The 25,444-nt window shown below is 35.6% G+C and overlaps 1 protein-coding gene, 1 long non-coding RNA gene and 2 pseudogenes across 2 annotated transcripts; 3 read left to right on the top strand and 1 right to left on the bottom strand.

The window, feature by feature from the left end:
• The first annotated feature begins 2,319 nt into the window (after positions 1 to 2,319).
• Positions 2,320 to 2,964, top strand: LOC120153084. The gene is made up of 3 exons (XM_039165091.1): positions 2,320 to 2,517; positions 2,622 to 2,732; positions 2,814 to 2,964. Exons 1-3 carry the CDS (start codon positions 2,363 to 2,365, stop codon positions 2,947 to 2,949), a joined length of 402 nt encoding a protein of 133 aa, XP_039021022.1. The 5' UTR covers positions 2,320 to 2,362; the 3' UTR covers positions 2,950 to 2,964.
• Positions 2,965 to 3,023: 59 nt separating this feature from the next.
• Positions 3,024 to 3,442, top strand: LOC120153085. Its single transcript, XR_005518758.1, has 2 exons — positions 3,024 to 3,087; positions 3,320 to 3,442. It is a non-coding gene; the product is annotated as an uncharacterized LOC120153085 (long non-coding RNA).
• A 2,777-nt stretch (positions 3,443 to 6,219) lies between these two features.
• LOC120153082 lies at positions 6,220 to 7,873 on the top strand (annotated as a pseudogene).
• A 62-nt stretch (positions 7,874 to 7,935) lies between these two features.
• On the bottom strand, positions 7,936 to 13,838 carry LOC120153081 (annotated as a pseudogene).
• Positions 13,839 to 25,444: the final 11,606 nt, after the last annotated feature.

The following is a 25,444-nucleotide window of genomic DNA, read 5'->3' as shown; positions in this document are numbered from 1 at the left end:
TATCTATATATTTACAACATTATATTTTTCTTTATTTTGAGGGTAAAATATTGATGAGAGTATAAAAGAGTCAAGGAATTGATGAAAAGAAAGAATTTACAAATAATTGCAATCAAAATACTAAATTGAGTAAAATGCAATATTAAGGGTCTAAATAAAAAAGAAAGAATTTACAAATAATTGCAATCAAAATACTAAATTGAGTAAAATGCAATATTAAGGGTCTAAATAAAAAGAGAGAGTATATTTCTAGTAAAAATAGTAAGAATTGAAGTTACATAGCTATTGTATAGTGGTCTATGAGCATGTGGCTCAAATTAGGTAAAAACGGACTTGAAATAAAGGATGAATTGAAGAAATAAGGAAATTATGGAAAATTAAGGGACTAAATTGAAAAATAGAAAACTTGTTATCGAAAAAGTAATTGAAAGCACATATGTATCCTATGATGGTTTAGGAGCATGTGGTTCAAATTTGGTTACAAATATACTTAAAATGAATGAAGAAGTGAAGGAAATCAGGGATTGAATCATAAAATTATCAAAATACATAGTTAAATTTTTAGTTTTTCAAGTAACTTGAAATTTCCAAATGTCACCTCGACTCAAACTCGAAAATCGATCTGATAATTCGAGTTGACTTGAATAACTCAAAATTATAAAAATCTAGTTGCGAAAGAGACTGAGAGGTGAATGCGCTGTTTGAGATTTCATTATATTTGATAATCTATTGGAAAATCTTTAACCACAAGGATTAAACGAATAAATTATTATATGTCATTTATGCAAAATAATTTCAGCTTTGTTGGTGACTTTCAACAATGATACTTAGTATATATTAGTAGTATTTGTCAACTCTGCATTTATAACCCTATTTTTTCTCACAAGCATTTCATCGAACATCTATGCTTCACCTGAGATGACCTTTATCTAACATTACACCTTCAATCGTTGATGGTCCTGATAGTCCATTGGTCGGGTCTTCTCACCCTTATTAAAGTCAACACTTCCACATAATTCAAAGTTAGATTAGAATTTCCCATGTATCCCCGACTGAAAAGGAATTTGGGGTTTAGAATGAAATTGAGGATTGTGTTGTAAGTTTTAAAAGTTGGGAGACCTAAATGCAAGCGCCTGAAAATTTCAGTGACCATATTGCAAATGTACTAACAACAGTGTAACGTCGGGGACCATATTGCAAACGAACTAAATGTTGGAGGATTGTATTGTATGTTTTAAAAGTCGATGGACCTAAATGAAATCTTTAGCAAAGTTTAGTGACCATTACTATACTTTACCCTTAAATTAAATTTGAGCCGGGAATGGCTGGATTAAAGGTCAAAGGGGTCTCCTTATTTGGAGTGGCTTTTGAGCAAATGAGATAGAAGGATGGGTGTATGGGCTTTTTTTTTTCCTCAATCGATCGTGGCAGAGCCACATATTGTTTAGGGTGCAGATGGGTGTATGCGTACATGTTTATCTTGAAATTTGAATTTTCTTCGATTAAGTATTTATTTTATTAATAATGTCTACTTTAAAAAAAAAATCATATCTTAAAATTTTAGTTTTATTCGATTAGTTATTTATTTTATGGGGATAATATCTACTCTGAAATTTTATGTGTATCCGTCTCATTTAAAAATTTTATATTGTTAACATATGTGTGTCCATCTTGAAAAATATTTCTAGATCCGTTACTATCCTCATAGGGCAGTACGAAAAATAATTACAAAATAGGGCACAAACATTTTTATTTTTGGATATAAATAATTTTCTACGGTGTATAAAACTCATTATGTCGAGACGACGAGCTCCAATAATTTTTTTTATTCATACTTTTTAATTTAATATGATAAATTTTAATAAATAAAATTATATTTTATTATAACTTATCACTTTTACATGATAAATTCTATAAATACTGTAAACAATTCTATTGATCCTAAAATAAAAACTCGGAGGCTAAATAAAAAGCTGGAATGCCCTGATGAAAGAAAAAAACCCGGGGTTGGGGCATATCGGTTTAAACTTTGAACGATATTTTGTTCACATTACCACGTGTAGGAAATCTCAGCCAGACATCGAGAAATGTGCAGCGCAGCAGATAACATGAAACACCCCACCTTCTGACGGTTTCAAAACTTATCCATGCAATATCGCCACCCTCTTTCGATTCCTTTGTATTTATCCAAACCCCATTTCAACTGATTACTCAACCGTCAAAACCTTTCGTGGCGTTGATTCTCCTCTCTTTTTTCACCTCAAAATCTTCACCAACCAATCCACCCCTTTAAAAATGTGGAACCAGCAGCATCATATCCACTATTCAATCCATTTACACAAATTTTCCTACTAAACCAACCATGGAAGCGACATCGTTTCTTCCTTCTTCCTTCACCCTCTCTTCCCTTTCTTCACCTCTTTTGCCTCAACATCTCCACCACAAGGGCCTCTTCTCAGTTCCCGTAAATCCGCAGACATGTCGGACAGCTGTTGTCCACAAGAAGTTCAGCTTCTGGTACGGTTGCCCTAAGAAACTGAACTAGTCTCTTTTTCTTTTTCTTTTTTTCCTTCGCGTTTTGGCGACTACTTGAGTATTGTTGTATGTTTCTGTATGTGAAGCACAAAAGCAACTCTTGGAGGAAATGTGCAGGTGACTGGAGTTCCGACTTCTGTTCCGGTGAGAGTAGCACACGAGCTTTATCAAGCTGGGCATCGATATTTAGATGTTAGGTATTTTTTTTTCTTCTGTTTAAATTGAATCTTAAAAAGCTCCGATTATTGTAAAGCAAGGGCTTCAATTTTTTTTTGTAGGACTTCTGAAGAGTTCAGTGCAGGGCATGTTCCTGGGGCCATCAACATTCCTTACATGTACAAACTTGGATCAGGTTGGCTCCAAATTCATCTTCTTTTTGAGATAATTTGTGTCTCAAGTTATCTTCTTTTTTAAACAAATGAAGACAACGACCGATGTCTGGTCTAGTATATTACTTTACGTTTACTCCGAGGTTGGCAAGCATGGTTTGATGATTTTTTTCTTCGCCTTGCAAAACGGTCTCTAATGGCTGCCACTGATCTTCTAGCTGCTGTAAGCACATAGATATTTCTGAATTGGTTGTAAATCAGCCATAATTTCTGTATATTGAATTAGAAAACAAGCATATTGGTTTTGATTGGATTTTGAGTCTTTGCACATAGGCTAATCTTTTAAGTTTTACCCATGAACTTTGTTCATATAAACTTAGTTCTAATACTTTCCTAGGTTAATCTACATGTTGAAGCTAATTACAACTTCTATCATTGATTCTTTGTTTTTTCAGGGCTTTACTGTTGTCACCGACATTGCCGGAGGGTATGCGGCGTGGACTCAGAACGGTCTTCCGACAGAATGATGATGTTATAGCCACATATAAATTGCTGATACAATAATAAACTTATGAAGATCAAGTGATGCAAAGATCTAACTTATTAATGTTGTAGCCACAAAATGCTCATGTTGCTCTGTATGGAAAAGGAAACAGAAACAAACAGATAATGAATGAATGGAACTAGTAAAGTTTGTACATATTTGCCATTAACCACATCAGCGGCCCAATGCATAAGGTGATAATATAAACTTCTTGTGAAACCAATATTAAACCTATGGCAACAAGATATAGATAGCTAGCTTACACGCGTTACAATACCATCAGCTCATCGACAAGAACATGGATGGACACAATTATCAATAGAAAATATTTAAATTATACGAGAATTTGATTTTCAGGGGTCAAGATCAAACCTTTGTGCTAGCTCGAACTCTGGCTTTAAAAACGTGAAGCCTCAGCGATATGAAAGAGTACATAAGATATTGGCACGGCTCAATCAGACCAAAACCACTGATGCTTTCGACTCTTGAAAGATCAACAAATGCCTTATGTCTCATGTCTGAGTGAAGCAGGCCAATATCACAGTTACTATTCCATGTGACTTCAGGGCAGATCCGTAAACAAACAAAAAGGATCGAAACAGAGAAGAGAAAACTGAAGAATATTGGAAAGAAAAATATGGGTTTTTAAAGAAGAGAGAGTACAGAAGTTAGATTGAGGGGGGGGGGGGACTAAAGAGGGTCATCATGAACATTTAAAACATGCATGATTCTCTCTTACTTTCTCTCTGAAAACATCTAATATAGGTAGAGAAAAAACTTGTCCTTGAAGGCGATCACATGGGCGGTGGGTGAAGCAAGAATGCAGAGAATGTTGAGAGTTATAGCCCATGCCATGATCGTGATACTTTCTTTGTGCATCATTAATGAAGGAATCTCTATCTCGGACGGACAGATAGCAACTTTTTAATAGGCAAGACAAGGCAAGGCAACCAGACGCTCTATTTTTAGTAACTGGAACCGTTGTTTCAATCCAGTTTGGTTGTAGTTGCCTTGCTTGGAGTAATGGAGTTGAAGGGTAATTACTAATTACACTACACGTGCCAGCCTATACTTCAGATTTTAAATTAGTCCCTAATGTTCAAAATGTTTTAATTGATTCATTAAGGTATCGATATTGTATCATTCAAGTCTTTCAATCAATCTAGGAAACTCAGCTTGAATGTTAAATGCCAACTTAAATCCAAGCTGGAGCATGTTTCTTCTTTTTAATACGTCAAATCTAAGTTGTTCATGTGATAGGAACAAACTTGTTTAAAATCTAACCCACGTGTTTTATATAAGTTTTAGGAGAGATTGAAGTAACAATTAATAACACCCAAGCTAGAAGTTAGGTCGTTGGAAGGACACGATTTGTACAACACTGATATTTTGAAAATTCAATTAGAATATTTTGGAGTTTAAGGACTAATCTATAATATGGGTTATAATTTGAGAACTCCTTGTAGAATTATCGCTTTATGTATTCAGTTTACTTTACATGCCAACTAAAGCTGAAATTCCTTAGTGTCGATATTAGCATATTACAATATACATACACGTGTACATATACGTATACAAATATATGTACGTAGAGACGGACGTAAAATTTTAAGTTGGGGGAAAACTTGAACTTATAAAGTTTCAGGGGTAAACTTGAACTTATAAAACTTTAAGGGATGAAATAAATTTTAAATAAAAAATACATAGAAATTTTTTAAAATATATGGTTATTTTATATTTTTAAAGAGGTGACCCCTACCCGCTCTCCCTAATTCCATCACTGTATGTATGTATATATATATATAGATTAATTGCTCAAATAGAGTGAAATCTACAGTGTTGGCCGTAGGTCGCCATGCATTCCGGGCTACCTACCTTGCTCAAACAGAGAGAATGAACGTGTTGCAAGGCACATGCACGTCCCAACACATAGGTCGCCATGCCCTCCGGGCGACCTTGTAGGTCGCCATGCACTCCGGGCGACCTACTCTCGCTCGGTAGCCCTCGGATTCCCTCGCATAGCTCGTTCGGTTGCCCTCGGATGCCCTCGCATAGCTCGTTTCAGATGGCCTCGGTCGGATGGCCTCGGATGCTCTCGGATGGCCTCGGATGCTGTCGGATGGCTTCGGTCGGATGGCCTCGGTCGGATGGCCTCGGATGCCCAGCGTGTTGGGACGTGCATGGCACATGCAATCTCTTGTAGCTCGCCGGGAAGACATGGCGACCTAGTAGGTCGCCCGGAAGACATGGCGACCTACGGCCAACACTGTGAATTTCACCTTATTTGAGCAATTAATCTTGTGAGTGCTTTATCTCGTCAATTATTTTTTTCCAGAACATTATCTCGAAAGTTTTGTCTATATACATATATATATATATATATATATATATATATATATATATATATATATATATATATATATATATATATATATGCACAAGAGAAAGAAATTGTTTTGTCCGCTGTGGCGGATGCTTTGAAATCGCTAGTTGCACTTATTTCAAAGATCAAACGATGTCTTCTTCTGGTTTACGTGAACGACCCTTCATCACTATCAGCATGCGAGTATATTTATCTTCGTTAAGCGGCGAAAATAAACGTGTTTTCACCTCTAAACCCAAATTAATTATTTGCCTAATGAATATTCATCGCCAGCTAATAAAGACAATGAAGAATGTTAGTGTATAACATAATGTATATTAATGGCGGGGGATTATCCCAATGTTCCACAATATAAAAAAAAAACCTCCAAATATTGCTGCTCTTTATACTCAAAGCACCTCCAAGCAAGTCCAAATTTTCCAAACATAACAAAATCCCATCTTTCTTCATGAACTATCGGGTCTATCCGTCTTCGTCGTCTCCTCTCCCGGTAGGGCTAAATCCCAATGAAGGATCACCAGGATGGCTCAGCAAAGGAGACAATGCATGGCAACTAACGGCGACGTATTTCGTCAGCCTGCAAAGCGTTCCGGGGCTCGTGATACTGTACGGGAGCATGGTGAAGAAGAAATGGGCTGTTAACTCGGCTTTCATGGCTCTTTACGCCTTTGCCGCCGCTCTGCTTTGTTGGGTTTCGTGGGCACACCAGATGTCTTTCGGGGGAACTACGATGGCTATCTGGTGGGGAAGCCTGTTAATTCATTGTCTAATGCGTTCCTTCTTGGTCAAATGGATGATGGCCATAAGCTTCCAAAGGCTGATTATGTGTTCTACGAATTCGCTTTTGCTGCGATCACTGTGATTTTGCTAGCCGGATCGTTGCTGGGGAGGATGAACTTCTATGCGTGGATGTTGTTCGTTCCTTTGTGGTTGACGTTTTCGTATACCGTGGGGGCATTCACTATATGGGGCAATGGGCTTTTTCAATACAAAATTATTGATTATGCTGGTGGTTATGTCATCCATCTTTCATCTGGGGTGGCTGGTTTTACTGCTGCGTATTGGGTAAGTCTCTCTTGAATTGTTTTGGTCAAATTCTCTAGAAGGTCCCTGTAATAGTATGTTTTTATGGATTTAGTCTGTTATATTTTTTTAACCTCTCTCTTGTAATGTGGTTGATTGAGCCTGATGACTGCAGGTTGGACCTAGGCATTCGCATGACAGACAACACTTTCCACCCAACAATATAATTCAGATTTTAGGAGGAGCAGGATTTCTATGGCTCGGATGGACTGGCTTCAACGGAGGATCTCCACTTTCAGCAGGCCTCATCACTTCTTTAGCCGTAATAAACACCCATATCTGCACTGCTACCAGCCTATTGGTCTGGCTTGCTTTAGACATGGCTGTGTACAGGAAAAGCTCGGTTATCGGTGCCGTTCAGGGGATGATCACAGGCCTTGTGTGCATCACTCCGGGTGCAGGTCTTGTGGATCCATGGGCAGCAGCCCTAATGGGAGTGATGTCCGGGTCGATTCCATGGTACACGATGATGGTCTTGCACCGGAAAATAGCATTCTTCCAAAGCGTAGACGACACTTTAGGGGTGTTCCACACACATGCGGTGGCCGGTTTTTTAGGCGGTCTCCTTTCCGGTCTCTTTGCAAAATCCGGTCTTCTAAGGCTGATGTATTGTAGCAACATATACGGCCCAGACTTATCACACTGTAAGGGACAGTTCCACCGTGGTCTCAGACAACAAATGGGTTATCAACTTCTAGGAGCCGTTTTCATCACGGCCTGGAATGCTGTTGTTACCAGCATCATTTGCCTTGTCATAAGCCGCATTGTTAATTTAAGAATGGACGAAGAGGCTCTCGAGGTAGGAGATGATGCTGTACATGGAGAGGAAGCTTATGCACTGTGGGGAGATGGCGAAAGGATGCCGAAAACTCGTTGTTTCCGTATACCGCTTATCTGCAGCCGTCTGGTTTCGACTCCTGTTTGATAAATGTCAGATTAATTCTTGCGTGCTTCAGAATATGAGAAATCATCATCATGATTTTTGTGTTTTGTACAATATATCCCATAATCATTGTGCTTGTATCAAACTACTGGTAATTTATTTCTAATTTCGAAGCTTTGGAACAACTATTATTACTTCTCAATCAAGAAAAACAGTTATGGCGGTAAGATTTTACAAGGTCCGATCGTCCAATATCATGTCACTGTTCATCTCTGCCAATCGTGTACGTTTTATGATCACAACGTTGGGGGGAAAGAAGATTCTCAATTATGTTGTAAGAACATCGGGAAGCTGAATTGAGTGAACTCCGAGTACATTACCACCAACATCTGGGAAATTTTCATATCCCGGGAGCGGGTTTACTTTTCCATCGACATCTACTTGCACAGGATACATCAGAAGGTGACCCTGCAATGGTGAATACTCGACATTTGTGAATTTTGTCCAGTTCTCTTCTGCAATCCCGTTCACCGTCTTCACGCAATCTAGACTTTCTGGCTCCTTGAACAGCTTATTTATCTCACCAAGATGCTCTGCCCATAACGACATTCTATATCCATGTACCTGCCAAATTCCAGAGAGGCATCACGAAGAAAGTACACTAGAAGATTCGGATTCTCATCGATAGCATCCTGGCAAAGCAGTCTCGGGGCAATATTTTTGTTTCATGTGTTATTTTAAATGTGAAGGAGAAATAAAAGCATCTTCTAATCTAACACTATGAACAACGGAACAGAAATGTGAAGCATGTTTCTCTTGTGGCAAAAAGTTCGGTTTCGACTATGTCACAGTTAGGTTAATTTTGGGAAATCATGTACAACACATAATTAGTTCAATTTCCAGCCGAAACGACAGTGAAGGAAATAAACAAAGACAAATGTCTGATGAACATTGTTTAAGCTCATCCAATGCCTTCGTCTTACCAGTTACCATATCTGAACAGCAGCCGAAGTATTGATCTAAAAGTCAACAATTTGATAAGAAGAAACAATAAGAAGAAAAATATACAAACCTGACCGCGAGGATATTTTTTCTTAGCCCATGTATAATGTGGTTGATAGGCTCCCATAGCTATCTCTGTGTCTTTTGTACCAGCCATAGATCTTTGGTTAATATTAGCTGATCCCACTATTACATACTCATCATCTACTATCATTCCCTTTGCATGCACATAAATCATGAACCGACCAAATTTTGCAGAGTCAGAGACCTAAGCAAAACATAAAATATAAGCAACTCCCTGCTTCATTGTGAATTATCTATACAACTATTATTCTGTCTATATTCAAGGAACTCTAGAGCTTATCAGCACAAAAACATGATAAAACAACCACAAAATCCAAATGCAGAAATCTAGAGTTATGTAGGGTCAGTCCTGATCTGATTTCAATAGACATTAATCTACAACAAGAATCTAAAAGGAAAATAACAGAAGGGTTCGAACAATTACCGAATTACTGCCATTGAGCATTTCCTGGGAGACCTCTTCCCGATTACCAAGACAATAGAAATTGAGGTAATCTCGAGGATGTGCATCCTTAATTTGCATGAACTTAAGTTCTTGTGCAACAACTTCATACATCATTTGCATTGTTTGACTCTGGAGACACAAGATGGGTGAATCTAAGTAAAATACCTTAGGCATTTCTCTAATCAGAACAGAGAATTCCACCTTCATATCCCGGTAACAGTAAAGGTGGTGTCAAAACACTAAACCCTAAACCAAAAATGAACTCAAATATAAATTAATTCCAACTATGCTCAACTAGTAGAAGCCATAGCATATTTTCCCAAAGCACACTAGCATAGGCATGCTTCTACAATTGGAAGTAGGGAGCTTGACTCAAAAACTTTGAAATGGAGCTCGACTTGACTCGAAAACTTGAGAGCCCTTCAAGCTCGACTCGAATTCAAAATCATAAACTGAAGCTCGTAAAAGCTCGAAAAGGAAAAAAAATCTTAAACTTAACTCGATTAAAGCCTCAAACTCAAACCTGAACTTTAAATACATGAAAAACTTATACTAGATTTTTTTAAAAAAATCAACACAAAAATATTAATATTATTAATAATTTATTTTTTTAAATAAAATCTCAATATATTATATTTTCAAGCTGCTCATGAGCTTTTCGAGTCGAGTATCAAGTAGTTCGTTTCAGTTCGTTAAGAACTCGAGTCGAGTCCATTAAAATCGAGTATTTATCGAGCTTTGACCGAGTCGATCTCGAGTAGCTTGCGATCTGTCTCGTCTCATTTACAACCCTAATTGGAGGGCCTTGCACCAGATATCACCTATGGACTAGCAATGAAACAATTTTTTTTTTCTTCAAGAAATTCAAGGTATATATATACCTGCCAATATAAAATTTCCTGTACAGTAGCAGTTTTAGGATCACCCTCGGGCCATAAAGGAATGATGATATATACCGCAAATCTCTCCCTTGCTCTGATTTTAGAAGCAACCTTTAGCGCCAGTTCCATGGGGATCAGATTATCAGCCCCTGCTTATAGCATAAAAGAAATAAAATGATGGTAACATTTTAGCTTCTTTATTGCTGCCAAAAGATAAGTAGAGAGATGAGACAAATCCATACACTAAATACTTGATTGGGGGGGGGGGGGGATTCTTCTGGAAACAAAGAATTCCAAAATATGGAAACATATAACACCAATTACCAAGGAGAACACCACTGACCTGCATTTTTATATGATGGCCATGCATATGAAGATCCAAGGAAATACTGATTTTCAATATATATGTAATGCTGGGCAGATCTGATAGCCTGTATATAAGCAGTTTGAATGCTTTTATCTATCACCAGATTTTTTGCACAGGTAAGATTCTGCAGAAAAGACATCCAACAATAAGAACCATGCTATCAAATTATACAGATAAAAATGTAGTTACAAGCAGAAATCTGGAACAGGTGAAAATCTAGAATCTGGAAGAAAAGCTAATACATACAAGGTTTCCTCCATCTTAAAATCAGAAGAAAAGCAATTGCAAGGAGAAACCTGATTCTGAGCTCTTTCTATGTATTTGGGGAATCCTTTCAGTGATCCTGAGTCAATGGAGCGGAAAATCTGTGGAATAAAAATAAAACCAACATTGCTATTTCTTTTTCGAGAAATGAAAAAGAACAAAATAAACACGTAGTTATCAGAGGTAAAAATTTACACAACCTGAACATCCCAGTTTTCACGATCATCTTTGCTAAGAACATGTACTTTGGGATCATCTTCTGGAACTATTGTAGTACCGTCATCTGCCACACCTAACAGAGGACTTTGTATCCATGAGATTCGTTCTATCCTAATCAATGAATCATCATTCCAGTGAGATTTTCCTTTAAAAAGTAGACTGAACTCTTTCCACTTGGTTGATTTCCTCCACCGTTGCTCAAAGTTGATAAGAACATCATACGCAGCAGGGCCTTCGATTCTGGTGTGTAAATCATGCCATGGTTGCCTTGGAGCCTTGGTTCCAGCCTAAAAAGACAGGTAGAGAGAAGTGGAGAACATAAAGAAGTGCCAAGATTAGAATTTAAAGTACCTGTACCTAAACCAGAATGTTTGATGATACAGTTGAAAATTAACTGAACAAAATGCCAGTCTCGTATGAAAGCAGCTTGTTTCAAATTGCAACACAAGCACACAAGCCCTGGTCCCAAGGAGTGAGTTATATGAATCTCTTCCTCGACTTTTTCCGTCTAAGACCATGCTCCATGTAAGTGACAGGCACAATATCACTATTCTTCCATGCCACGCACCACAGTGACACAGGCTCTAGGTAGTTGGAAATTTTAGTCACACTCAGAAGCAATACTAAGAAATTACAGTCTTCATTTATGACGCTTCAGTTAGCATAATAAGCACTCATTCCCTGGTAGTAAACATTTTTGACCATGGTGAATTTTTTCCTTACCCCTCATAAACCAGTTTCGGATCTACATAAGATGCTTTACTGGAGATTAGTGCCATTAAAATTAAAAAAAAAATCTTAACAGCGGAAAGTATTTGGAAAAGGAAAGGCATCACTTACAGGAAAAGTAGGATTATGAAAATCATCCTTGAAAACAGTGTCAAGTTCACGAAGTAGCCGATGTTCAGGCGTATCATAGCGACCATCACAAAGATCGATACCTCCAACAAATGCAGTTATTTTTCGATTATTGCCTACTCCCTGTGTGTCAACAAGGACACATTTTTGATGATGTGTAAACATGGTTCCAACAACCTGCACAATAATTGCAGAAGCAACCTCAGCAAAGCGTTTAGTTGAAACACATATCAATATGAAATAAAATTTGTTAAATCCATAAAATAGTTGGCTAAACTAATCTACTAAGCAAAACCAGACATGATAAGTAGAATATATGCACCCAGTTAAATCAGCAAAACTATGCACTGGTTGAGATCCCATCAGAAGTCATCAACCTTCAAAGAACCCTATACATTGCTTTTGTCAAAGATCCAGGAAATCTGAATATGCAGGAAATGAGTTCTTCAAGGCAAAGGATCTAACTTTCACATACATCGAATAAGCAAAATAAATAATTCAATATCCTAGTGCAAAGCATTAAGGATATTCTAACTCAAGACATCGTTAGAAATACATCAATTAATTACTTGAGTGTAAAGATAAAAAAGTTATTTGCCAGAAAACTTCAAATTCTTCTTATTTTCTACTGATAATAAGGTTTCGCCCACTCTAAAATTTTATAGTTCGCCCCAGCATAAAACCCAACGTTCGCCCATGCCAACAATAATAGATCAAAATAAAGAAAGACTTGCCTGTTGTTTGAAATACCCAAGCTTACTGCTAGCATAGCGTGGAGCCAGCACACAAGTAACAGAGGAATGCTTAAAAAACTTCAATGTTTCCTCATCGTGCGTCTGCATCACTCCAGCCTGCAACATTAACGCTCACATTACGATCTCATAATTTCGAATAATCATTGGAGAGTTTCAAGGGAACTTATTTTACCGTACGGATAGCAAATTTATCACGCGAAGTTTTATCATCCCAAACCAACAACAGAACTCTAACCCCTTCTTCAGATTTATATTTAAGCAATTCACCGAGAGTTAAGTTCCCGCCTCGCGGCAATGGCCGAGTCGGCTCTCTAACAAGATTAATCTTATGAAAAACGGACCAACCAACAATGTAAATCATATGATGAGCCTCAGATATTGCATAACAAATATCCTCCCAACACATCCCTTGACTATAAACTTTACCGTCGTCTAATTCTATTTTAGGCAACATACCGTCCCCGCACGTGAGCATCCTGGTAAAGGGTCACCTGGTTCCCTTTCCTTAAGGGGAAATACGTTTGCCTAACGCCGGCTAGCTCTGGGTCGCTGGCGACGCCCTGCTTATACAACGGGTTTTTCTCGCATGGCGTGAATGTCATATCGAGGTAGATCGATGAGTCCTTTTTAGGAGGCTTTCCCTTGGGGCCAATGAGCGGGAACCAGCCGGTTATATGCTCCCCCGTGGCGATTCTCGAAGCGGGGATCTTGGCAGTGCCGATTGCTTCAGAGCCGAAGAGGTCGTTGTCTTTGACGTTAATTTCGAGCTCATTCACTGGATGAGCCAAAGGGATGATGAAACGCTCGTTCCACTTCGGGTTCTGGGAGTTCTTCAAGACGCGTGTGCGAGCGACAGTGGCTTGTGGGAGGCAAACGGTGACGTATGGATCACTGGTGATGAATTTACGGTGCCCGTGGAGCTTGGTGTCCCGTTCTTTAGCAGCCGCATCCGAAGGATATTTGCAAGGCTCACATGTTACGCATCTCCGGAAATGATTGGCCATAAAATCCATGTTGGGCAACCTCCTGGCTTCAACAATGGTTAAATCTAAGTCACCGTGAAGATAAATCAACTCCTGCGACCCTTCCTCCGCCATTTTCACAGTACCAAAAACAACTGAGAAAGCTAAAAGAACAAAAAAGCAAAAGAGTTTTAATGTTTGTGTTTTGGGTTCGGGGCAGTCGGCGCGGCGGGGGAAATTTGGTGTTGAAAGGAAAACGGGAAACTGGGTTTTCGTCTAATGAACAAAACAGTGGGGGGACGTAGGTTTTGAGGGGTTTATACGAAAACGGACACGTGATTGATCATATTTTTACATATTCTCATTGTTTTCGAGGAATTCGTGATTCTGAATTCGCGTCTTAAAATTTTAAATTTAAATATAGGGTAAAATGTCAAAATAGCCCCTCAACTGTAAGCCATTCTTATTATCAAATTATAAAAAATTATGAAATATCATCAAATCTTAAAAAGGGTAAACTATACCATGATCACTCAACTATTTTTCTCTTTTACTTTTATCATTGATCTTTTACTTTTATCAATCAGACTACTAATAGATTTAATTATTCTCAATCAAACCACTAGCTCTTAATATTTAAGAAGGCAATTGATATGGCAGTTAAATAAATTGGTATATTTACATATTTACTTCTTATTACTTACATATTTAACCAATTTGATCCTAATTATAATTTAATTCGATAAATTTTTAGTCCAATCATAAATTGACACGATGAAAACTTAAAATAACTACAACCATTCTTGCATCTAGTGTGATTCGATCCAGCAACTTAAACCATTATTGCATCTAGTGGGAATTCGATCTAGCAACCTAAAGATTGGATGGGCGCACATAATATATATTCTATTATGCTCAATTACAGAAAAATAAAGAAACAAAATTGGTTAAATTGACATTAACGTATAAAATATTTCAAAATTCATACAATTTTATTAAATATTTTGAAAAAATAATAGTATAATTTAAAAAGAAAATACTCTCAACCAATTAACAATGAACGTTCAATCACAATGTCGCAATCGCTGAAGCTTGAACCCATGACCTTTAAGAAGAACAACAATTCTTTTAACCACTAAAGTAAATTGGTTCATGCCAATTTAACCATTTTTCATCATCTAAAAAAGATTTTTTTTATTAAAAAGTTATATACGTAACAATTTTTAAAAAAAATAAAACTTGTATCATTGTTCTTTTTCAAAATAATTCATAAAATCGTATGAGTTTTGTGAAATTTGAAATATTTTACGCATTAGTGTCAATTTAACCAATTTTGTTTCCTTAAATTTCTGCAATTGAGCATAATAGAATATATAGTTTATGTTGTGAAATAAAAAATAATAATATGTTGTCTTCCCCAGTGGCAGAGCTATTCTCAACCCATGCTATAGGATATTGGTTCAAACACCCTTGAGGGCGAAAATAGTTTTTTAAACTTCCATTCATTATTAGATGACACATGGCACCTTATGATTGGATGAAATTTATTGAATTAAATTACAATTAAGATCAAATTGGTTAAATGTGTATGTAATAAGGACCAAATATATAAATATACCAATTTATTTATCCGTCACATCAGTTACAATGTTAAATACTAACGGCTAGTGGCTTGATTGAGAATAATTAAATAGTTTAGTGGTTTGTTTGACAAAATCAAAAGATCAGTGATAAAAATAAAATGGCTAAATAATTGAATGGTCAATGGGATAGTTTACCCTTTTAAAAACTAATAATATGACAACTAATGCACGAACCAACTTACTTCAGTGATTAAAGGAATCTATATTTTTTTAATAAATTCTAAATTTAATCTAATAGGTCTAGAATCCATGACCTAAGAAATATGAAAAAATAAAAATGAATAGTTCGATTAACATACCAAATATGTATACTCTTTAAAATTTTCAACTAATCTTAATGATGAAGAGAAATGTTATTTTTTTAGAGTTCTTAGTATCTAACAATTGTGAGTAGTTTTGTTGTACGGCAGCCTTAATATACGACTAAGGAAATGTCCTACCAGAAATATTATTATTTTTTTAACATTTACAGTAAAGAGCTTGTTGAAAACATTTTGATGTTTCGATATAACAAATTAAGTTAAATGAATTTTAAGATTTTACAAATGATTTTATAAGTATATTCGACTCAATTATTCGAATATCAAATCAATTACTCCAAGTCTTTTCAAGATCAAATTCAAACATTACTAAATGTGTAAAATTGTGTTTTATACTTAATATATTTTTGAAACAATTTTCAAAAAGTATTTTGAACCAAAATCAAGCATAAAATCAATTTTTCAAAGTGATGCACCGATGCACCAATCCATGCATCGATGCACCATAGAATAAATTAAGCATCGAATGCATTTCATGTATCGATGCACCTACTATGCATCGATGCACTCAGAGTTTTATGAAAACATCTAATGCATTTGATGCATCGATGCACCAACCATGCATCGATGTACTCTGGCTATTTTGAAACATCGAATGCATTTCATACATCGATGCACTCTTAGTGCACCGATACACTAACGGTCCAACGGTCAAAATATTTGAATTTTACACTTGATGCACCGATGCACCTTGGGTATGCATCGATGCACTGACGCTCCCAACTGATTTAATTAATTGTTTTCACACTTAAACGGCTCTATTGACTTCAGTAATCATCCCCAACATTCAGAATCATTTGAAGGAGTATTTAAACAAGCTTAGAAGCCATTGATCAACAACAAGAAAACACAAGAAACAAGAATCAAGAGAGAACCAAAGAGAAAGCATCAAACCTCAAGTTTGAGCATTTCAAGCCTATTTTTCATTCAATATTCATTTTGCTTTCAAGAACACTACTTGTACTCAATTGTATTCATTTTTTAGTGTTCTTTTCTTTGTTCTAGAATTGTGCAAATAATCTACCTTGTGAGGATTTCCTTGTAAGTTTGCAAATTTGCAATCTTCTCTTTGAGAAAGAGTGTTCTCAATAATTGGGGTATATTCTTGAGGGAATTGTAAGTTTATCTCTTTGGCCTCAAAAGAAAGAACAAATTAGTGAATTTGTTAGAAAATCCTTAGTGTGGATAGCTAAGGTAGTGGACGTAGACTTTGGTTGAGAAAGTCGAACCACTCTAAATCGTTGTGCAAATCTTTTCAATTTTCTGCAAAAGCTTCCACCAAAATTTTTATTGCCAATTCACCCCCTCTTGGCCAATTCCATCGATCGATTAACTCAACAATTGGTATCAGAGCCTCACTCATTTGAAGGTTTAATCGCCTCTTGAGTCGATTCAGGAAGAGTTACATCGATTATCAAGTCATCAATGGTCTCTACTTCAAATGTCGACTCCGGTCTCGATTCAATGCCCGTCAACAAGCCTCTCTTTTTCAATGGAGCTAACTATGCCTGTTGGAAGAATAAGATGATGTATTTCCATTCAAGCAAGTGACATGAGAGCATGGAATGTTGTAGAATACGGATATATCAAGCCTCTTACTCATCCAAGATTGTGGAGTGAATGAGAGACAAGAATGTTCCAGCTCAACTCCAAAGTCATCCATATCATATTTTGTGCTCTTGGACCAGATGAATATGGAAGAATTTCATCTTATACAACCGCCAAAGAAATATGGGATAAACTACAAGTCACTCATGAAGGCATCGACGAGGTAAAAGAATCTAAAATTAGTCTTCTAACACATAGCTATGAAAATTTCAGGATGAAACCAAATGAAGATATCAAAGCTATGACGGATATATTCTCAATGATTGTCAATGGTCTCAAATCATATGGAGAGATAATTCCAAACGAAAAGCTTGTGAGGAAGTTAGTTTACTCACTTCCAAAATCGTGGCAATCCAAGAAGATAGCAATCATCGAGGCTAAGAACCTAAAGTCCTTAACTCTTGAAAAGCTAATCGGCTCCCTCCTCACTCATGAAATGATGCTTGAAGATGAGGTGGACCTCGATAAGATTGACGAGACACCAAAGGAGAAGGAGGAGAAGAAAAATATTGGAGTTGCTCTCAAATCCACAAAAGATGAGAGTGATTCGGATGAAGATGACGATGATGAGGAAATGGCATTGTTTGCCAAACAGTTCAGAAAAATGATGAGACCTTACCGAGGAAGAAAATTCAAACGAAATGAAGGCCTCAAAAATGAACCAAAAGAGAAGGACCCTATCATTTGCTATGAATGCAAAAAGCCAGGGCATATCAAATATGATTGCCCACAATTGAAGAGAAAGAGTCAATCAAAGAATAAGCACAAGGCTCATGTGGCTACATAGAGCGATGAAGAAGGTTCCGATGAAGAGGAACAAGATGTAGCAAACTTGTGCTTGATGGCATTCGGGGAAGATTCTAAGGTAACCTCTAACTCATTTGAATTAGATGATTTATCTTATGATGAGTTATGAGAAGAATATAATGGGTTGGCTTCGGATGATGAGAAATTGTTTTTAAAATATAAAATGATGTCTCAAAATTGAAAAATGAAAATAAGCTTATATCCAAGACCAACAATGATTTTGAAAATAAAATCAAAGATTTGCAAATCAAACTAGAAGAGTTTGAAAAGAAAAAATCGGATTTGCAAAATTTACTTTCAAAGGTCAATGATGATCATCAAAAGAAAATTGATGATCTTAAAGCTTCTTTTGATAAAGTTGGAACAAAACGTTTTGAAATGGAGAAAATTCAAAATCCAACTTTGTTAGAAAAAGTTTTAAAAACTACAATCATAGAGGTCCCCGAAGAACCTCTAATGAAAAAATCGTTAGAAGTATATGGGTTCCTAAAGGACTCATTACTACTAAAGATAAGGATATCCTACACAAATGGATACCTAAGGGGACTAGGATTTTGGAAACTAATGAATATGGACCCAAAAGAATTTGGGTACCAAAAATTAGAAATTAATCTATGTTTGTAGGAAAATGAGCATTACTACAAGGCACGAGAAACAAATTCAAACTCATGGTACCTTGATAGTGGATGCTCAAGACATATGACCGGGGAAAAAAGTCGGTTCATAGAGCTTAACGCCAAAAATGGAGGAGAAGTGACTTTTGGTGATAATTCAAAAGGTCAAATTGAAGGTATATATACAATAGGAATACCTTTTTCCATACAAATTAAGAATGTTTTATATGTGAATGTATTAAAGCATAATCTCTTGAGTATTAGTCAATTATGTGATAAGGGATTCAATGTCATGTTTGAAACTAATGGTTGTAAAGTTATTGACATTGCATCTAATTGGATTATGGTTATTGGTAGTAGAATAGGAAACATTTACATGGTGCATTTAGATTATATTGATATGACTAATTTATGCCTAATTGCTAAGGATGAGAATGATAGTTGGTTATGGCATAAGAGACTAGGACATGCTAGTATGAACGTTTTGCAACGGCTAATTTAGGGTGATTTAGTTCGAGGGTTACCTAAACTAAAATTTGATAATGATAAAAATCTGTGATGCTTGTGCTAAAGGAAAACATAAGTGAGTTTCTTTTAAATCCATTAATGATGTATCAACTAGTAGAGTATTACAATTGATCCACTTAGATCTTTTTGGGCCATCTAGAACTACTAGCTTGGGTGGAAAACAATATGCATTTGTCTTGGTATATGACTATTCTAGATATACTTGGGTTATATTCTTAAGTACTAAAGATGAAGCATTAGAAAAATTCATCACGTTTTCAAAAGTAATCCAAAACGAAAAAGGTTACTCTATAACTAGTGTTAGGAGTGATCATGGAACTGAATTTGAAAATCTTGGATTTACTGAGTTTTGTAATTCTAATGGTATTAGCCATAATTTTTCATCACCTAGAACCCCTCAACAAAATGGAGTTGTTGAGAGGAAAAATCGAACTTTAGAAGAAATGGCTAGAATCATGCTTTGTGAAAACAATTTGCCAAAATATTTTTGGACGGAAGCCAAAAATACCGCTTGTTATATTGTAAATCGAGTAATGATTAGGTCGATTTTAAAAAAACTCCATATGAAATTTTCAAAAATAAAAAAGTCTAACATTAGCTATTGTTCATCCTTTTGGATGTAAATGTTTTGTTTTAAACAACGATAAAGAAAACCTTGGCAAATTTGATGCTAATAGTGATGAAGGAATTTTTCTGGTTATTCCTTAAATTATAAAGCTTATCGAGTATTTAATAAAAGAACTTTAGTTGTAGAAGAGTCTATACATGTTGTTTTCGATGATAATCCCCTTCCAAGGAAGGATTCTTGTGTGAATGATGATGTAGGCATTATAAATATAAATGATGTTGGACATGACGTTGGAGAACCATCATCAAAGGAAGAAACGAAAGATGAGGAAACTCAAGATCCTCTCGAGAATCCAACCATTGAAGAAAGAGAAGTATCTTTCCCAAGGGAATACAACTATGTAAAGGATGGTGAGATTATAGGTGATCCATCCAAAGGGGTAGTAACTCGATCTTCTCTTAGAAATATTTGTAATTATGTTGCATTTATCTCATGCATAGAGCCTAAGAATATTAAAGAAGCATTAAATGATTAACATTGGATTATGGCTATGCAAGAAGAGTTAAATCAATTTGAGAGAAGTAAAGTATGGACATTAGTTGAAAGACCTAGTAATAAATGTATTGTAGGTACTATATGGGTATTTAGGAATAAGCTTGATGAAAGTGGTAATATAGTGAGAAACAAGGCTAGACTTGTTGCTCAAGGGTATACTCAAGAAGAGGGCATAGACTATGATGAAACATACGCTCCCGTAGCTAGGATGGAAGCAATTAGAATGTTATTAGCATTTGCATGCTTTCATGAATTTAAATTATATCAAGTGGATGTTAAAAGTGCATTTTTAAATGGTTTTATAAAAGAAGAAGTGTATGTGGAACAACCTCCAGGTTTTGAAGATTCAAAATTTCCAGATCATGTTCTTAAATTGACAAAAGCGCTTTACGGTTTAAAACAAGCTCCTAGAGCTTGGTATGAAAGATTGTCAAACATTTTAATTGAAAAAGATTTTTCAAAAGGGAATGTTGACACTACATTGTTTTTAAAGCATAAAGGTAAAGATTTATTAATAGTTCAAATTTCTGTTGATGATATAATATTGGTTCTACTAATAATGTTCTTTGCCAAGAATTTTCTATGCTAATGCAAAGTGAATTCGAGATGAGCATGATGGGGGAGCTCTCATTTTTCTTGGGACTCCAAATCAAGCAAAGAAAAGATGACATCTTCATCAATCAAGCTAACTACGTCAAAGACATACTCAAGAAGTTTGGACTGGAAAATGGGAAACCGCGTGACACTCCAATGAGCTCATCAACAAAGCTTGACATAGATGAAGGGGGTAAATATGTGGATCTTAAATTATATAGGTCAATGATTGGTTCTTTGCTTTATCTAATTGTAAGTAGACCGGACATTATGTTTAGTGTTTGCTTATGTGCTAGATTTCAATCATGCCCTAAGGAATCACATTTACTAGCTGTTAAGAGAATCTTTAGATACTTTAAGGACACTCCTAATTTAGGACTTTGGTATCCTAGAGACTCTAGTTTTAGCTTGCATGCCTTCTCTGATGCGGATTATGGAGGATGCAAATTAGATAGTGCTAATTCCTTGGAAATATGTTGATTTCTTGGTTTTCAAAGAAACAAAATTGTGTTGCATTATCTACCACTAAGCGGAATATATTTCAGCCGGTAGTTGTTGTGCACAAGTTTTATGGATGAAACTACAACTTTTTGATTATGGAATTGAAGTAGGTATCATTCCTATCAAGTGTGACAATACTAGTGTTGTTTGTCTCACTAAAAATCCTATCCAACACTCTAGAACTAAGCATATTAAAATAAGACATCACTTCATTAGAGACCATGTCGCTAAGGAAGATGTAGTTCTAGAATTTGTTGATACTTTGCATCAATTAGCGGATATCTTTACAAAACCTTTAGACAAAGAAAGATTTTAGACACTTAGGAGAGAATTAGGTTTAATTGGCCTATCTTCACTTAGTGTTTAAAATAATTTTAACATTTTTAAGAATAAATGAAAAATGCTTATAATAGTAATTTTTTATTGCATTCATTGCTATTAGTTAGGGGGAGTTTATGTTCTTTGGTGAAAATTAATTTTATGTCCAAATGTTGTTTAAGGATTAATTTGATTGATTGAACATGATTAATTTTCAATATATGAGTTGTCAATACCACTAGAGCTAATTAATTTAGTATTTTTGAGTGTTTAAAATGGATTTTTTTCATTTTTGTGCTTCATGCATCGATACACTTAACAGTGCATCGATGCATCCCTTTGAATGTGCATCGATACACCATGAAGGTGCACCGATGCACGCCTTGAATGTGTATCGATGCACGAGGCCATGCATCGATGCATCCATTGGGTTTTAGTTAAAAACCCTGATTCTCTTCTTTGTTTTAAAACCCTAAAAAACACTCCCTTGCCGCCTCTCTCTCTCTAAATCTCCATTTACTCAAAATCAACGAAAATTTGTCAGAATCTTCGAGCTTTTCATCTTTATATCATGCTACTATCATTAAATCGTGCAACACAACATCTCATTCTCATCAATCCAAAATTTTCAAGGTATTTTTCTAAAAACTTCTAGTTTATCATATTTTGATCTCAGGACATATCGAGCATTGATTTTTTGATGATTTCAAACTAGATTTTATAACCAATTTCATCAAAAACTCACAAATTTTCAAAGAATTTTTGAATTTTCGAAATTAAAAAAATCGAAAAATCTGAATTTAATTTTTAAATTTGATGTTTTTGATTTAATTATGTTATTTTCATGAAAACTATACATATTATGATTTTTCAAAAATTATTTTCAAATAGGTTTCAAAACCTTTCCCATCAGGATTCAGTTTAGAGAACCTTGAATTATTGAGGACTCATTTGTGTTTTTGGGATTGATTATTGTGCATATATGTGTTTTAAATTGCAGGTTTCACTCCTTTTCCGATTCCTAAACCATGTCTAATCCCAAACGCCCTAGAACTTCATCGAGTCATTCTCGTTCAAACCAACCTCCTAATCCCATTCCTCCTCCACCTACATCTCTTATAGGATCCTGTTTTAATATGCCTGAACGTCATAGAGACGACTTGTACTCTAGGTACATAAATTCTTTCCAATCCTAAAGAATCCGGGAAGAGCGTATTCCTTCTCTTCAAGCCATGATAGATATTGACTTCGAATACCTTCCGATTCTTAAAACTTGGAAGTTTGATAAAATGTTTCACCTCAAACCTATCGTCTATCATCAGTTAGTCCGCATTTTCTACTCCAATGCGGTATGCATTCAAAACCAAACTCAATGCGGGACTATAGCAATTAGATCATATCTTTTAGGCCAATATATTAATATTGACCCTGAGACACTAGCTTTCCGTTTTGGGTTAGATGACGAAGGTTTATTTATTGAGAATGAAACTGTGGATTATCCCTATGTTCCAAACGCTAGCGTTAGTACTCTACGTTTTCATCACGATCATTTTCTTCATTTGATGATCTCTTGGTGGTTTAGACCATCCGGAGGTAGGTACTCCACTCTTCGTGCTAGGGATTTATGGTGGATGCACTGTCTCAAGAATAAAAACAAAATAAATTCGCCCCATATTATTTTTAGTCAACTAGTGGATATCATAAACATTGTTCCTTCAAAACATGTCGAAAAATTAGTTTATGGATATCTTCTTAGTAAACCTTTTTATCAAACTTAGTCTAAACGTCTCTCTTGACTATTCAATTCCTCTCCAAAACCCAATCAATCTCATCTCGTTAAAGAAAGCCGATTGGAAACAAGACGAGTTAACCGGTCTTTGGGTCTTTCGACCTAGTAAGCAAACTCTGGGAGCGAGTTCTTCACGAGCTGCTCCGATCTCTTCTCGTGCTCCTTCTCCTCCTCCGGTACCGGCTGCTGACGATGATCCAGAATTTCAGCAGCTCATGCAAGATATCAACGATCACGTACCAGACGATGAGCCTGCACCGGAACCAACACGGCAAAAAGATCAAATGCCACCATATTTTCAATCTTTCTTAGAGTCGTTTGATCTGAGGTTTGCCTCCATGGAGTCTCATATTACTGAGTTTCAATGGGATATGCGTGAACGAATGGACGCTCTCACTCTTGAAGTTCGAGCTCATTATCATCCTCCTCCCGATCCTCCGATGGAGTAGATTTGTTTCCTTGTTATGCTTGCTTGGTTTTCTAAAACGTGGATTGATTTTGATGTTTCTGGATTGTTTATTATGGATCCTTAAATGTTTGAATTTGTTAGGAGTTATGATTTGGATGCTTGGCTGATTGAACTTATTATATGTATTTGGTTTGATTTTAACTTTATTATTTTGAGCTTAATTTTTATTAATTTTTTGCATCATTAGACATATATGACTAATTATGCCATTTCACATTTGATTATGAATATTGTTTATGAAAACTAATGGCTAATCTCTCTTTTGATTTTTGATCATAGCAGCTGAAGCTATATATATATATATATTTAATTAATTGGCTATGTTTTTCAAAACAATGTTTAAATCGATTTTTAAGTCTTTTTGATTTAACAAAAAGGGGGAGAAGTGTTAAGTGTTAAAATGTTTTAAAAGGGAGAAGTGTTAAAGTAAGGGGGAGTAATTTCAAACTTAATTTTTCAAAATTTATTTTTAAAGAAAATCTTAAAATTACACACATGTTTGGTTATATCAAAAGGGGGAGATTTTTGAAAACATTTTGATGTTTAGATATAACAAATTAAGTTAAATGAATTTTAAGATTTTACAAATGATTTTATAAGTATATTCGACTCAATTATTCGAATATCAAATCAATTACTCCAAGTCTTTTCAAGATCAAATTCAAACCTTACTAAATGTGTAAAATTGTGTTTTATACTTGATATATTTTTGAAACAATTTTCACAAAGTATTTTGAACCAAAATCAAGCCTAAAATAAATTTTTCAAAGTGATGCACTGATGCATCAATCCATGCATCGATGCACCATAGAATAAATTGAACATCGAATGCATTTCATGCATCGATGCACATACTATGCATTGATGCACTCAGAGTTTTATGAAAACATCGAATGCATTTGATACATCGATGCACCAACCATGCATCGATGCACTCTGGCTATTTTGAAACATCGAATGCATTTCATGCATCGATGCACTCTTAGTGCACCGATATACTAAGGGTCTAACGGTCAAAATATTTGAATTTTACACTTGATGCACTGATGCACCTTGGGTATGCATCGATGCACTGACACTCCCAACTGATTTAATTAATTATTTTCACACTTAAACGACTCTATTGACTCCACTAATCATCCCCAATATTCAGAATCATTTGAAGGAGTATTTAAACAAGCTTAGAAGACATTGATCAACAACAAGAAAACACAAGAAACAAAAATCAAGAGAGAATCAAAGAGAAAGTATCAAACCTCAAGTTTTTCAGAATCATTTGAAGGAGTATTTAAACAAGCTTAGAAGACATTGATCAACAACAAGAAAAACACAAGAACAGTATCAAACCTCAAGTTTGAGCATTTCAACACTATTTTCATTCATATTCATTTTGCTTCAAGAACACACTTGTACTCAATTGTATTCATTTTTAGTGTTCTTTCTTTGTTCTAGAATTGTGCAAACAATTACCTTGTGAGGATTTCCTTGTAAGTTTGCAAATTTGTAATCTTCTCTTTGAGAAAGAGTGTTCTCAAG

Source organism: Hibiscus syriacus, unplaced genomic scaffold (assembly GCF_006381635.1).
Source record: "Hibiscus syriacus cultivar Baekdansim isolate YM2019G1 unplaced genomic scaffold, ASM638163v2 tig00111098_pilon, whole genome shotgun sequence".
Classification (NCBI taxonomy): domain Eukaryota; kingdom Viridiplantae; phylum Streptophyta; class Magnoliopsida; order Malvales; family Malvaceae; genus Hibiscus; species Hibiscus syriacus.
The sequence above is the reverse complement of the archived record's forward strand: the minus strand, read 5'-3'. Positions and strand labels throughout refer to the sequence as shown.

Bases quoted from the DNA above. Each gene is read 5' to 3' on its own strand.
- LOC120153084 (XM_039165091.1), top strand. From the start codon at position 2,363: ATGGAAGCGACATCGTTTCTTCCTTCTTCCTTCACCCTCTCTTCCCTT. The intron at 2,518-2,621 runs GTACGGTTGCCC...CTGTATGTGAAG, and splicing joins CACAAGAAGTTCAGCTTCTG to CACAAAAGCAACTCTTGGAG. The intron at 2,733-2,813 runs GTATTTTTTTTT...TTTTTTTTGTAG, and splicing joins CATCGATATTTAGATGTTAG to GACTTCTGAAGAGTTCAGTG.